At 39.7% G+C, this 15456-nt stretch overlaps 1 protein-coding gene across 1 annotated transcript in view; it reads left to right on the forward strand.

Moving 5' to 3' along the window:
* LOC117295632 (fibropellin-1-like) overlaps positions 1-14877 on the forward strand; it is a 50358-nt gene extending 35481 nt beyond the window's left edge. The window contains exons 19-27 of the mRNA XM_033778337.1: positions 1938-2045; positions 2567-2680; positions 3338-3451; positions 4070-4183; positions 6316-6435; positions 7356-7469; positions 8223-8333; positions 8716-8829; positions 11992-14877. Of these exons, the coding sequence (XP_033634228.1) occupies positions 1938-2045; positions 2567-2680; positions 3338-3451; positions 4070-4183; positions 6316-6435; positions 7356-7469; positions 8223-8333; positions 8716-8829; positions 11992-12668 (1586 nt within the window). The 3' untranslated portion in view covers positions 12669-14877. The remainder of the gene's footprint in view (positions 1-1937; positions 2046-2566; positions 2681-3337; positions 3452-4069; positions 4184-6315; positions 6436-7355; positions 7470-8222; positions 8334-8715; positions 8830-11991) is intronic.
* Positions 14878-15456: the final 579 nt, after the last annotated feature.

A 15456-nucleotide genomic window follows, 5' to 3' on the forward strand; every position in this document is an offset into this window, starting at 1 on the left:
CACTGGTTCAAGTCCCGCTCTATGTCACTTTGTTTCTTCGTTCTTTCTACTGTTCACAACGTCAGCTCCCCATGTGGTTTATTACTTATTTTCCTGAAACCCGAAACCTTCAATTTTAAACGTTACAGGAAGTTTAAAGGTCAATACCGTTTGAGCACGTCAGACACGCATGCCCCACGTCAATTCAAATTAAAGCTTTATTATTAACACACACATCATCAAAGGCACACGTTCATCAAGCAATCTGGAATCAATCAGAACTAACATGAACCCCCTGACATTTTGACCTAGAGGTTCGTCCGTTCGAAGCCCCTGTGCAGGGTACAAATTTCATCTTCAGTTATGCGTATGGGTTGGTCTCGGGCTTTGAAGACCGACAAGCATTCCCGTATGTTCCGGAGTCATCCTTGGCTTCAAAACGAATTACATTTATCTTCAATCATTGCGTTTCGTTCTACGCAGACGTTCGAGTTCTATGTAAATTTGTGGAAGTTTCATCCAGTCATGACATCAGTCTTTAAAGACAGTGGACACTATTGGTAATTGTCAAAAACTAGCCTTCACAGTTGGTGTTTCTCAACATAAGCATAAAACAACAAACCTGTGAACATTTGAGCTCAATCGGTCATCGAACTTGCGAAATATGAATGAAAGAAAAAAACACCCTTGTCACACGAAGGTGTGTGCGTTTAGATGGTTGATTTCGAGACCTCAAGTTCTAAATCTGAGGTCTCGAAATTAAATTCGTGGAAGTTACTTCTTTCTCAAAAACTATGGCACTTCAGAGGGTGCCGTTTCTCACGATGTTTTTTTACCATCAACCCCTCCCTACTACTCGTCACCAAGAAAGGTTTTATGCTAATAATTATTTTGAGTACTTTGTGTCCACTGCCTTTAACAATCCGTTATTGACTTCTACAAAATACCCTCCACCTTAGCCCAAAGCAAATAATAATGAAGTGAAAGACGTAACTACTTGCGGATACAACCATGATAGGGTGCAAATCTGTCGGTAGGAGTGTTGGCTCTTAAAGGAACACGTTGCTCTGGATCGGCAACGTGATCGTTTGTAACCGTTTGTAATAGAATGAATATGTTTAGAGAGATATTTTAAAAGTAAAATATAATGATCCACACAAGTATCACTCGAAACTGCGTGGTTTTCCTTCTACCTCGTCGACTAACACGGTCGGCCATTTTATGGGAGTCGAATTTTTGACTCCCATAAATGGCCGACCATGTTAGCTCGTAAAGGAAAATGGAAAACCACGCGATTTCGAGGCAAATTTGTGTGGATCATTGTATTCTACTTTTAAAACATCTTTCCACCATATGCATTTTATAAAGACCAACTCGACCGATCCAAGGCAACATTTTCCTTTGACAGAGCCGATGTGACCACATTCTGTTCATAGCCAACACTCTTTCCAAAAGAGATTCATACTCAGTGGTACCGCTGTTGAGAGTTTACCACTCATCTTTCGCTCTCCATTGACAACTTACAATGTATAATGCTACTCAATTATTATTTGACTGAACATGACACAAGGAGTTCTAAAACATTGCTTCTTCCCCTTTAATCTCAATTTAATGAACCCATAACACCCGTTAGTTTACTTCACTTACTTCTGATTATCCACACCATGCAAAGGTTCAAACATCACTTATCATTAACGTCAAATGGTAATCAGCATTTTGATTATTTCCAACGGGCCTACATAATTTCTCTTATGCGGCATGCAGCAGCAGAAGTGCGTTTGTATGTATTTTTTTTTCGGCCCGTAAAAACCCAGGGTATATCTTTATTGGACATTAATAAGAATTATTCAATATTGGAAGCATATATCAATGTGATTCCTGTACAACATGCAGTGGATGGGCGAGAACTTTTGCACCCTTAAAATGAACCATTTTATTATTATTATTATTTTCCCCAGATGAATGTTCGAGCAGTCCGTGCCAGAATGACGCAACCTGTGTGGATGGGATCGATTCTTATACGTGTACGTGTGCAGCGGGCTTTGAGGGTATCAATTGTGAAATAGGTAAGGAATGTGAACAATTTGGTGGTAATTTTAATAGTAACATTGGCTATAGATTTCTTGTTTCTAAAATTACTTTTGGCAGGATTTGATATGTGTTAATTTGAAGTGTAAGCACGATTGTTTAAACTCTAGAATCAGTGTTAACACTTTTGGTATTTATAATGCAATTAGTGTCTGATTGGTCGAACGCTTCCTTTATTACCAACGCGTATTATAGTACCTGCTGACAATCTCAGGAGACTTTGATTTTTAAAACAAATTCTTTGTTTTAATCGACAATTATTACCATTTTTAACGAGGTTTGATTCTTTCCAATTGGGACTTAATAACTTGGGCGTGTTGTAGGGAAGTAACCACTTTAAACTGTTTTCGTGCATTCGATATAAACCCTCCATTTTTTTTCAACAACATCGTGTGAAATGTGTTTGCAATTTTCATAACTATGGACAATGCGAATCTAGGGAAAGGTTTCTTTAACTTTGAGAGAGTATGGATTACACGTGATTTTTTTTTCCCTCAAGATATCGACGAGTGCACCAGCAGCCCATGTTTAAATAACGGCACATGCGTAGACAGACCCAACGGATTCGAGTGTGCTTGTACATCATTGTTCAGAGGCGACATTTGCGAAGCAGGTAAGCTGTGGGTCAAAGGTCATACAAAAATTCCTCGTATTCCTGGATTACCCCCACCCCAACCATTATTTGTATATTGAGTCAAGGGAAAATTGGTGTAGGCCTATTAAGTGAACTTATTTCAATGTTTCCAAAGTCATGGCCAAGTGGTTTAGGGCACCGAGTTCAAGTTCCCATCCTGGTCATTGAGCAATATATTTAACTAATTAATTGCTTCTCTTCACCCGGGTCTATTAAAGGGTACATGCTGGATAGAGGTTGATGTTTTGGTTGAAAATACATTTTATAGCGCCACGCTAACTCGGGGCTGTATACTCCCCAGGGAACTGAGAAAAATTGCAGAAGTGTCAATATTGACCTTTTGCCCAGAGCCAAGTTTCAAAGAGCTGCTTAAGCAGAAAATACAGCCAAACAATTGTCTGCTAAGCAGAACTAAGCATGTTACCAGTCACAGATTGTACAAGTGACATGGTGGTTTGACTGTAATCTTATTTTGGTAAGCATAACTGTGTTGTGCTTAGCTACACTTTGAGCTTTTAAGCAACTCTATGAAATTTGGCCAAGCGCATTAATGCAAAGTGCAATACGTTACTGTTACGGTGTTGTCAACTCTTGATTTTAAAATGTGCCATTTTACTCGATGTTTGTATCTTCAAGATGTGGATATCTGCACAAGCAACCCATGCCTAAACAACGGGACATGCTCAGCTGACCTCATAGGATACAACTGCACATGCCTCGCTGGTTTCGAAGGAAATCTCTGCGAAACAGGTAAACTAAAAATTATTAATATATCAAAATAAACTGAACTTTTGTACTGAAGGTTTCCCGGCCAATTTAAACAAAATACATTACTTTTAACACATGGACTTGAAATTAATGTGAAATCGGCATTCAACAGTTAAAAGGAGTTATTCGGTTTCACCCACTTATCAACAACAAGATCAATCAATTACATTAGGCCACATAATTCACTCAATTTCGTGAAAGCCAGCAACAAGAGCTGGTCAACTATTCAATTTCATTAAGTATATGGATAGATTATAAATTCAACTTAAAAAATAATGGTCAAAGTGTAGTCTTGAATGCCTATTATTATAAAACAGAATGACTGAAATGAATCTGAATGAGAAAAACGAAATTATGTGTTCACGGAAACAAAATATTGAAATAATTAATAGCTAAAATAAAAAAAACAATTGCGTTTACCAGGGGAAATGCGTTAATAATGGATGTATGAAATTGAATGAAATTTTGCTGAAATTGGCTGGGAAAACATAAATAACATGTAGCAACATTTGCAAATTAATTTCACACGTTTTATTGAAGTCCGATTCCCTCGACGTCACAAATCACTCGATAATATATATATATTTTTCCATCCTACAGATATTGATGAATGTGCCTCTAACCCATGTCAGCACAGCGGACGATGCGAAGATTTAGCCAATGGGTATATTTGTCACTGTCCACAGGAATGGACGGGTACAGAATGCCAATACGGTACGGTTTTTGATAAAATTATTGTACATTGACTTGTATTAGAATGCAGATATTCAATTGTTTTGTGATAGGCCTTCTGAAATAAATCATTTCTGTAAACGATCATGAATAGTATTTTTTTGTGATGTTATAGTATTTACTTTCAGCTCCATGTGGCGACTTTGCCACTGTCGTAGCGCTTTTCAACTAGGGGTTTATTTTCTAAGTCGATAGGGGACTCCTTAAATGCAGTGAACACTATTAGTAATTGCCAAAGACTAGTCTTCACAGTTGATGTATCTCAACATATACATAAAATAACGAACCTGTGAAAATTTGAGCTCAATCGGTCATCGAAGTTGCGAGATAATAATGAAAGAAAAAAAAAAACATTGTCACACGAAGTTGTGTGCGTTTAGATGCTTGATTTCGAGACCTCAAGTTCTAAATCTGAGGTCTCGAAATCAAATTCGTGGAAAATTACTTCTGTCTCTAAAACTATGGCACTTCAGAGGGAGCCGTTTCTCACAATGTTTCAAACCATCGACCTCTCCCCATTAATCGTCGCCAAGAAAGGTTTTATGCCAATACATTTTTTGAGAAATTACCAATAGTGTCCACTGCCTTTAAAAAGAACGAGAAAAAAAAACATCATGAACATATTATGTGTGCAGAATAAAACTAGTTACGGGACACAAATAAGATACAGACTGATTTCTCTAAGAGTCCAGTCTTGCTATGCTTGTATCAAAATGACTGGATGTTAACTATTATACAAGTATTGACTGCTTCGAGTGCTATGGTTAAAACTATGACTCCCGAGGTGATCCCCGGAGCGTTCTATTTTCCCGAGGCTTCACCGAGGGAGTCATATTTTAAATTATAACACACCTTGCAAGTATTCTGCCTGCTCATTGGTTTAGAGCGCGTCACATGACATGTCTTAGTTTTGCTAGACGACGGCCGTGTGATAGTGCGTCGGTTTGCCATGCGCTAGTCCGAAGACTAGCACACGGCGTGCAGTACCCAAACGTCCGTTGCGTGTACGAGGATGATAAATTAATAGTCTGTAACCATTTCGGATTGCACGACACTACACAGTACATGCAGCACAGTAAACGTGTTTGCAATCTGTATTTGCGTCGTCCGTGGATTGTAGCATTCAGGTCTGTAACTTAATAATAATAGTACAGTATTTAGAAATGTTTGGGGTGTTATAAAACAAATATTGACTGCTTTTACTCGTGCAATGGTTAAAAACTATGACTCCCTCGGTGATCCCCGTAGCGTTCTATTTTCCCTCGGCTTCGCCTCGGGTAAATAGAACGCTCCGGGGATCACCTCGGGAGTCATAGTTTTAACCATAGCACTCGAAGCAGTCAATATTTGTATAGCATTGCACGAGTAAAAGCAGCCAATATTTGTTTTATAACACCCAAAACATTTCTAAATACTGTACAGACTTTACAGACCTGAATGCTACAATCCACGTACAACGCGAATACAGATTGCGAAAACTTTTACTGTGCTCTGCATGCAGTGTCGTGTAATCCGAAATGGTTACAGACTATTAATTTATCATCCTCGTACACGCAACGGACGTCTGGGTACTGCACGCCGTGTGCTAGTCTTTCGGACGGCCGTCGTCTAGCAAAACTAAGACATATCATGTGACGCGCTCTAAACCAATGAAAAGGCAGAATATTGGTAAGGGGTGTTATAATGTTGAATAACCCCGTGTTAAATGTCATTCGCCCATTGGAACATGGTTTCAAACGGTTCCTCTAACAATATTTGTCAATGTCAGATTATTTTGCAAAGTTAGCTTTCAAAACAACTTGCTTATCAGTAAACAGAAATTTGAAAAAGGCATATTTTTGCTGGAAGGTACCGGACCCCTTTGGTAATTATCAAAGACTATTATTATAACTTTGTGTTTCCCAACATATGCACACAATTAAAAAAAGGCCCGAAATAGAAATTACCTTTTTCGAAAACAATACGTTACTTCAGAGCTCACAAAAACTCTCCATTGCTCTTTACCAAGTAAGTTGTGATGCCTACCTTTTCTTTTGAGTAATAACCAATAGTGCCCATTTCTTTTAACCAACAATTTCCTTCCAACAAATTAATCTGGTTTATTCTGCCCGTAGATTATGACGAGTGCAGAAGCAACCCGTGTTTGAATGGAGGCTCGTGCTACCATGGCGTTGGTCAACGGCTCTTCATATGCAATTGCCCATCAGGATGGCAGGGAACCACTTGTGAACTAGGTGAGTCCCAATCAAAACAAGAATGCCCGAGTTCATTGCCTGGCATAATTCAAGAGAGGGCGGTACAGACAAAAAAATATGTGGCACAAAGACCAGCATGGTCCTTTGTGTCGTCTCCGCTCTGTGTTATTAATGTATCTTTAGGGATCATCAACAGCAGTGTTTACAAAACAAAAATGTCGTCCAGCTACGGTCTGTTAACCACTAAGTACGACACATACTCATCAACAGTTATTGCCTATTAAGGCCAGTTGTGAGTTATTATGTATTGATGTATAATTGTATTAAATAATGATAGGGTAGATGACCTTATAGCTTTCGATCCAAACCGGACCTTCTTCAGATTGTAATGATATACATTGAATGTGGTAATAGTTTTAGTGACACAAGGTGCAGCAGACATACCAGGTACACCAATCTCTTTCATAGGCCTTTTGTAAAACCAGGGCTTCGGCTTTGGATTTGGCTTCATGCACCATCACCATTTAGTCCGAACCCTTTTGGCGCATTATGAGGCAAAGCACGCGCATTGGGAGACTTTGGAACGCTAGGTGGCAGCAGTCTTACCAGGTACAACACAGCATTGTTTACGTAGTGCATGCGCACATTACCGAGAAAACATGATTTTTCTTGGTAAGGCTGCTGCCACCAATCGTCCCAAAAGTCTCTTATTGTCAAAACAACGCGAAGCCAAGCTAGCCTGAACCGAATCCAAAGCCAAATCCAGTTGTTTCTAAAATGACCCTAACTATAACAATAATATAAGCATAAAAACTACATAAACATGGTAAATTAACCTGGTATACACAGTTGGAGTGTCTGCACTATACCAAATTGATGCTTCAAAATCATTTAGTCCACATTTAAAAACAGCAGGGACTAATTCCTAATTCGAGATGCTATGTATTTATTTAATTTAGAGGTCGACGAGTGTGCAAGTGCACCCTGTATGAACGGCGCTACTTGTGGGGATATGGTGGGTGGATTTAACTGTACCTGCACGCCTGGATGGGCAGGACCAACATGTGAACAAGGTAAGGATGTTCTACTGAATACTCTTTGTGTGCTTGCCAGTGTTGGTAACTGAATCATGTCCCTACTGAGTGAGTTCCATGTTGAGTTCAATAAAACAGAGATTATGATCAGGAGGGCATCGGTGTCAGATGGGAATGTGTGTCCACCCAGCCCTATGGTACAACATTGGTTGAAGTTGAGTCAAAAGAGGGCGCTATCGGATGAAATGTCTACACAAATCGCTATTTGGGGCAGCTTGACAGGGGGGGGGGGCACACAATAACAGAGCTTCTCTCATAATGTAAAAGAATGACCAACCACTCGTTTTGTCCGCCATACGACTCTTGCAAAGAGCCATTATGGCAGGCGAATCTGTTTAGAGTGAAAAGCGGGTACTTTCATCTTGATTTAGAGTGAAGTTCGTTCAAATTGCTCTCATAAAGAGTGACGCAGGTTGCAAGATTTCCTAAAAAGTGTGAAACTGACCCCAAACTGACATGAGAGTGAATGATCACTTTTTTTACGTTAGAAAGTTCACAAATAAGAATAGTCGATGTATGTACCGACCAGCGTCCAAAAATAAGAGGAAATTATTCGTCGGCTGAAGGGAAGATGTTTCAAAAGAGGGCGCTAATCAGTTTGTACACAGTTCGCCGTATCGGGGGGAGGGGGGGGGGGGCAACGGGACCTAAGATGGAGCTCCAGCCTATGATGGAGAATAGATTCAAAGCTTCCAACCATTTTTAAAACGTGATCTATGGTTCTCATTTCAGACATTGCGGAATGTGCAAGCAGTCCATGTTCCAGAGGTGTGTGCATTGAAGGACAGAACCAGTATCAATGTTTATGTTCCCCTGGATACACAGGCGTCTTGTGCGGGACAGGTGAGTCTGAATATCATCATAATCAACAGAGGGCGCCGTCTATGTTGTCACAGTAACTGAAGATAATTAAGATTGTCTTCATTTTGGGGCCTAAAACGGAACGGTTATTTGCATTGCAAAGGGAAAATAAATCGTCGATGATAAGGTATTGTATTGGCTTTCCGGTTTGCCAAAACTGAGGACATGCGACCGAATTCACTAAGAGCTAAGATTGATTTTAACTGCAAATCAATCGTAGTTCAAAGGTAAGTAAAGTGTGATGTCACAGTACAAATCACCAGGATGGTAATACTGGATATAACTTTGTGAAGTCGGCCCCAGATAATAATGTTATTGTGTGTCATAATTTTATGGGTGTTTTTATTTTTTTATTTTATTTAAGACATTGACGAGTGTTCAAGCAACCCGTGTGTTAATGGTGGGACCTGCGTGGATTTGGAGAATAATCATACGTGTTCCTGTCCTGTAGGATTCGAAGGACATTATTGTGAACAAGGTAACTATATTAAATCCGTGTAGTTCAGCAAATTTTAAAACAAGATTTGGGATCCTTCAAGCCCCCATGAACAATCCCTACATGTATACATTACAAGAGATTCTGTCCTCCGAAGTTTCTCTCCACAACATCCCACCACACATGGAGAATTGTGAAACAAATCGTCTGAGAGCGCCCTCTTTTGAGCCAACTTCCTCCAGCCCGTGTTACCATTATGGGGACAAAGACTCATCAGGGGACAAAATCCTCTATGACACAAACATTTCTTAGACTGGATGGAACCCGAAGGCCATGCCTAAAGTCAGCTATTCAACAAATTTGCTCAAATTGTTGAGCAACGATCTTTGACCTTTTGACAATAATACGTCACCTGTTTTGGCCGTTTCTGTATGGTGCTTTGAGCAGACAGAGTCTAAACCCGAAACCCAACTTCAAGCCGTGGTTTCGAAAGGGGACATAGTGTCTTGGCAGAGCGCCACCAACGCGAATATCTGAACATCTGACGTCAGCCCCAACTCCTGATACGGCACCTGGGCACAACTTCTTCGGATAGCGCCCTCTTTTGAATCATTTTCCTTCAGTGCATATCTATTCACCCCAAATGGGATTCCCTTGAACTCCCTGGAACGCAGACCTTTTTTGGGATACACAAAGTGTTCGGAGCAGACCAATCTTAACAAAGACATTAAAAGCTTACGTCACTACAAGTTTATCCACTGAAATCATTTGCCATGTAAAGAGCAGTGCCTGTTTTTATTATTATTATCTAGGGGACCAGTCTACTACACTCGAGCCGAAAAGGCCTGTAAAGAATCTTTAACAGCGCCCTCATGTGACTGTACGAATCAAAGTTAATCTGGGACAGCCGATGTGTTGACTTTTATGAGTATGCGGTTGCGTGCGGCTGCGTACGGCTGCAGTATGGCTTTGGTTCCATCAACCTCCTGCGAACATTCTGTTGAAGCATAGGCAGAACTAAGCCGACAGCCACAGCCACCAGTTCCAATTTTGAGGCACTTGCGCACAGCACTAACCGATTGTGTATAAAGGCCCTGTCATTCAAAGGCAAATTAGTGAAAACTTGACCTTCTTAAAGATACATTATAAAACCATTTACAAATTGACGCGTTGATGAGCCCGGACAATACTATGAAACTGTTATTTATTTCAGCCACGACGTACGGGCAATTCAACATGACGGTCATAAGTGATGAGGCAAGAGCCTTGGTTTTACACACTTACAACCCGTATAGACCAGCTCTGTGCTACCTTTATACTAAAAAGTTCACACACTCTCAAACGCATCTCTGTGGAGACATATTTTGTTCTTTCCATTGGTCCTGTAGGCCTTCTTAAGTTTTTCCCATAACCTGTGTACACATAATTTCTTGTGGAGCACCCTGGTCTTTAGAATTTCTCTGTGGAGTCCTTTTATTTTCCCTTTTTTTGTGTTGTCCTTGGTCTCCAGAAAGTATTTCAACACGATATTCAAATGGGGCTTTAGAAGGTTATTGTTTTCATACTTGAGTTTCACCTTAAATGACGTCACAAAAGGGGTAGGCTGAGTCAGCCCCCCAATTAACTTTATATATTTTTTAAACATATAAATCGTGACAAACAATTACTAAAAAAAATGTTTTATTGTTCGTAAGCATATACTCTTATGTTTGAAAGAATTTTTTTTTATATTTCCAGGTGACTTTAAATACGAAAACATTTCTGAAAAAAAAGTTACGCCTTTCTGACATTTTCCAAATGTGACTTTATTGTTAAATATAAACTTATCCAAAAACGTGCCCATTCCGAAGCAACAAAGTAACCCCATGAACTTCCCCCCAAAAATTGCCATCTCCCAACCAATCGCGACCATTCAATTACGTGGTTTATAAATACATCCCATTGAGACTGTGTCGGGCTGTACGAGGTACGGGTCCCGTGTGACTAAAACCGGTCACGTTTTATTTTGAGACTTGCTGGTGTCATGAGTCACGTTGATGAATAGACCCCCAGTCCGGATATCCTGCGTTTTCCTGATCCTAGGAGAGGGGGAGAGAGGGGGGGGGGGTTATTTTTACATGGGGGTCACCCTGAAGACACGCGGGGTAGCGGGGGCATAGTTTTAGCTCAAGGTTGTTGCGAAACTTGGGAGAAGGGGAAATGCTGTGTGCAAGGATAAACCATCAAAATTAAAGGGCGGGAGGGAGGTTACAAAACAAAGGAATCTGAGACTTTGCAGTTGGAAACGTTCAGTTTGTTACATGGTTGAGTTTTGAGACTCCGTTACGAATGATACCATAGGCATGACTGTGGTCGTCTGATTAATATTGGGGTTAGTTGAACACACAGTACAGTACAATATAATTATTCAATATATTTCTTTTATTTTTTCGTTTTTACTCTGTAATACAACATTGGGTGCGTTCGTTTAGCTTCCCTGTATGGGTCGACCCCTTTCTGCCCCGGTACGTTCGAACAGCTTTGACGGGGCTCACCCGGGTCAGCCCCCCAGTGCCCTGCTTGTGGAGTGGGTCACTTTGGGTGACCTGAGGTACATGCCGTCACCACGAGAGGGCGAGTGTGATCGTTCGATTAGCTTTTGTCAGGGGCTCACCCGAGTGAGCACTGCGGGGTCGACCCAGGGAAGCAATAAACGAACGCGCCCTTTGTGTAAGTACTATGTAATCAATTCTTGTCCGAGTTCCTTGAAAACACATCCTCAGGCAACAATGCTCAGAGTAATTTGCCTATAATATGGTTTTTCTTTTAACGGATCTGTGGAAAGTACTAAGTCTACGGTGCTTTTAATAAGTGTAAGGTTAAACACTAACATTATAGCAATCAATTAATAACACAGCTCAGAAACACCCAATTGGTACCGTTGAGCAAAGGTCACACAAAAGGTCCAGGGCCAGTTTTGTCAGTCAAAATAATACAGTGAATCATCGTTGTTTTTTACATGTTCTCTAACATTTTTTGCCGAAGAAAAAAAGAAGAAGAGTTTAACATCAAATGATTTAAACATTATTATGATTGCATACAAACTATGAATTATAACTAGTTGAATATTTAATAGGGGATACGAAATAGTCAAATACACGAGGATCGTCCATAAACCGCAGGTCTCCAAGAGTTTAAAACTTTTATTTTTTCTTCTCGCTATAGTTGCAACCACCCCGCAACCCACAACCCTTCCTGTAAAGACCACACCACCGAAATTGCAGACGACATCAGGTCCAATAGTCGACTACTCCTGGCCCGAGATCGACATTTTCTCGGTCGACTCTTCCTTCGGTGAGAGTAGTCATGACTTCACCACCCCCGTGGATGAAGAACCGGACAACACCGATGAAGATGGACCGTCGGGTGGTGGCACCGACGGGCCGGGTACCCCTAAGACCAACCCGGCCGTCATCACCGACGGTCTGGAGGTGGTTGAGACCACGGTCAACGACCAAGAGGAGGCGAGTGTGACCACCGTGAAAGCCAACCATGTGACCACTCTTCCGAAGACTACTCCAGAGGAGGATAACAAATTACCCGAGGTGAAACCCAACAGGCAGACTACGACCATTGGTAACGTTATCAACCCTTTGGACAGGAGCCAGAAAAAGGACCAAGACCCACCGGCCACGGGACACATTGTCGCCGTGGTGTTCGGCGGTTTGATGTTCGTTGCCATTGTCGCCTTCTTGGTCATCGTCGTGGTGCGACAGAGGCGAAAGTCACGCATTGGCAAGTACGAACACTTCAGTATGGACAGTAAGGACGCAGTGGCATGGAAAGAAATGGACTCAAGATCATTCAATGATTCGATCACAACAGAAAGTTCAAACATGTAGTGAGGCTAACGACCCCTAGAATAGGGAGGTTTGGCTGCACGTTACACAAGCAAAATCGTGAACGTCATGAAATTCTTTCGTTTTTAGTGAAGTCACCACTTTGGGCTTGTTTTATGCTCTCATATGACGTCTGCACGGACGTACCTGACGTGAGAAATGGTAACTTCACGTATGCTTAAACGTGAGTTTTTGTACAACAACATTTTCTGACGTTCACGTTTATGGTTTTGGCTCGCGTGAAGCCTACTTGAAGCCCCCTTAATACCATACTAGCATCGGATATGTGTCATAGATTTGAGAGTACGGCATATACATTATGCCAGAGATTTTATTTTCAGTGTAATTTTAGACACGACAAAGTGGGCAAAAACATGAAAGTTGGTACACAATATTTTCATGAATGACTTTGTACTAAAGTTGTGAATAGTTTGGCAGGGTTGCATTCTATAATAAGGAAACACCCCGAAACTGTGTCAATTATGAAGACGCAGATTTAATCCGTTTCTAGGTCAACCTGACCAAGAACTAGGTCAAGCCCCCCCCCCCCCCCCCCTGGGAAAGAGAGTTTTATTCAACCTTAACAAATATTGCTTAACATAAACTGGTTACCAGCCGAAACTAAGGTTTGCAACATTGCTACTGGTGCATCACTCGTGTTTTGCTTCGTCAGTTGACCTATGTGGGTACTGACACTTTGTATACGGTTAATTAGCAATTCCGGGTTTGGTTCCCTAACCACAACGAGCAAAGAACAAAAAAAACCTCTGCTTACAGGAAGATGGTTACAAGCCAATCTACCATGTCTAATATACCATTTGCGACTGGTTTCCTGTTTGCGTTTGCTTAGCAGAAAGTTTGTTAATAAGCATTATTGTGTGTTTAGTCATTTCGACCAACGGGGAACGCTGTTGGATTCCTTCGACCTTTGAGAATTAGCCCTTGTACATAGTGCTTGGTAAACAGCGACTTCAGTGATATCCAGTAGCAATGAACGTAATATCAAAATGCTTATTATAACATTTCAAAATTAAATGCACTAAATAATAATGAAAAAGAAACGCTTTATATTAAAGTTTTCTTCAAATATTGAAAAAATTGTGTATGGTTTTCAAAGTCGGCAAATACTGTAAACGTGTATACTAACAGAACGATGCTGTTTTAATTATCTCTTCTATGCAAACAAACAACAATCAATTATTTAAAATTATATAATAATACTCATCATAATTTAAAAACAGTTTTATATAAAGCAATGTATTGCCAATAATTACCTCAGTCCTAATATCACCAACTCACCAATACTATAACTGACACTGCTATTCTACCAATCCGTTTGAGCCTTTCCACTTTAAACTCAAATATTGTTTACAAGTATTTGCACCGAAAGGTGGACTCAACATTGGTAAGACTGACCGCAGACATGTTTCCCAATTTGCACGTACCTCACATAGAGTAGAAATGGTCATGGTTTAAAACTTCCCTTGAAACAAATGTGTAAGACTATCTTTTTGAGAGTTTCACACAATTTCTGCTTATTTCTAGGCCTTTTCAGTCTAAATCTTCACATGTTGGGTCCCTTTCCATTTTTATATGTTTTCTTGAATGGGGAAAACAAAGTAAACACAAAACAAATCCGGGTCAGAATTGCCTCGTATCCGGGTCACGTTGGACCTGACTCGACTATGAGTCAAGTTAAACCCGAATCCAAATCAAAAAGACACCCAAATGGGTCAACCTGACTTAGAATCAGAGTTGTTGTAACCTTATAATAATTATTGTTTTAAGTCGTGGTCAAGCTTACCCAGAATGGTCAGGGTTTTGGGTCAAAATTGACCTGTATCCGAACCGTTTTATGAGTTAATGTTACACATAATCCTTTTAAAAAAGACACATAAACCGGTCAAACTGACGAAGAATCAAAGTTGTCGCAATCTCTTTTTTATACTCGTGATCAGGCTGACACTAAATGGTCAGGCCCTACGGGACCCAGATCCGGGTCAAGTCTGGGTCACATGGGGCAATTCGGACCCAAAATATCTTGAGCACGTACTTGTGTTTGTTTAAAGGATTTGGGTACTTTTTGTAACACAAAACACAATATCCACATATTTACATATAAACTTACGCCGTTCGAAGGTAATGATAGTAAAAATCTTACCTGAAAATATTAGTTGCTGAAGTGCTGTAGTTTTTGAGAAAAACACTGTCATGGAAATACGTTTTTACATGCTAAAATAATTTTCGACTCATGATCACTGAGACGGAAATTACTTTCAGGACATTGTTTTACTCATTTCTCAAAACTGCAGCACCCCAGCAGGGGAGCTTTCTACTACCATCATCTTCAAACTGTATAAGTTTCATGTAAATTTGTAAATCCTACAAAAGTACATAGACCCTTTAATTATTGTTATTATTATTATTATTATTATTATTATTATTATTATTATTATTATTATTATTATTATTATTATTATTATTATTATTATTATTATTATAATTATTATTATTATTATTATTATTATTATTATTATTATTATTATTATTATTATTATTATTATTATTATTATTATTATTATTATTATTATTATTATTATTATTTTTTTTTTTACCAGAAATGTAGCTTATAACTGCATTATTTTATTACTTAACTCAAGTGTTTTTTGTTGTGTAATCTTACTTGGTTAATGTTCATTAATCTGATTGATAATACCACTGTATATATTTGTATTATTCCGTTTTTCCCCCTCGTGTACATAATATTATTATACAGAAATTATTAACAATC

Source organism: Asterias rubens, chromosome 10 (genome assembly GCF_902459465.1).
Source record: "Asterias rubens chromosome 10, eAstRub1.3, whole genome shotgun sequence".
NCBI lineage: Eukaryota > Metazoa > Echinodermata > Asteroidea > Forcipulatida > Asteriidae > Asterias > Asterias rubens.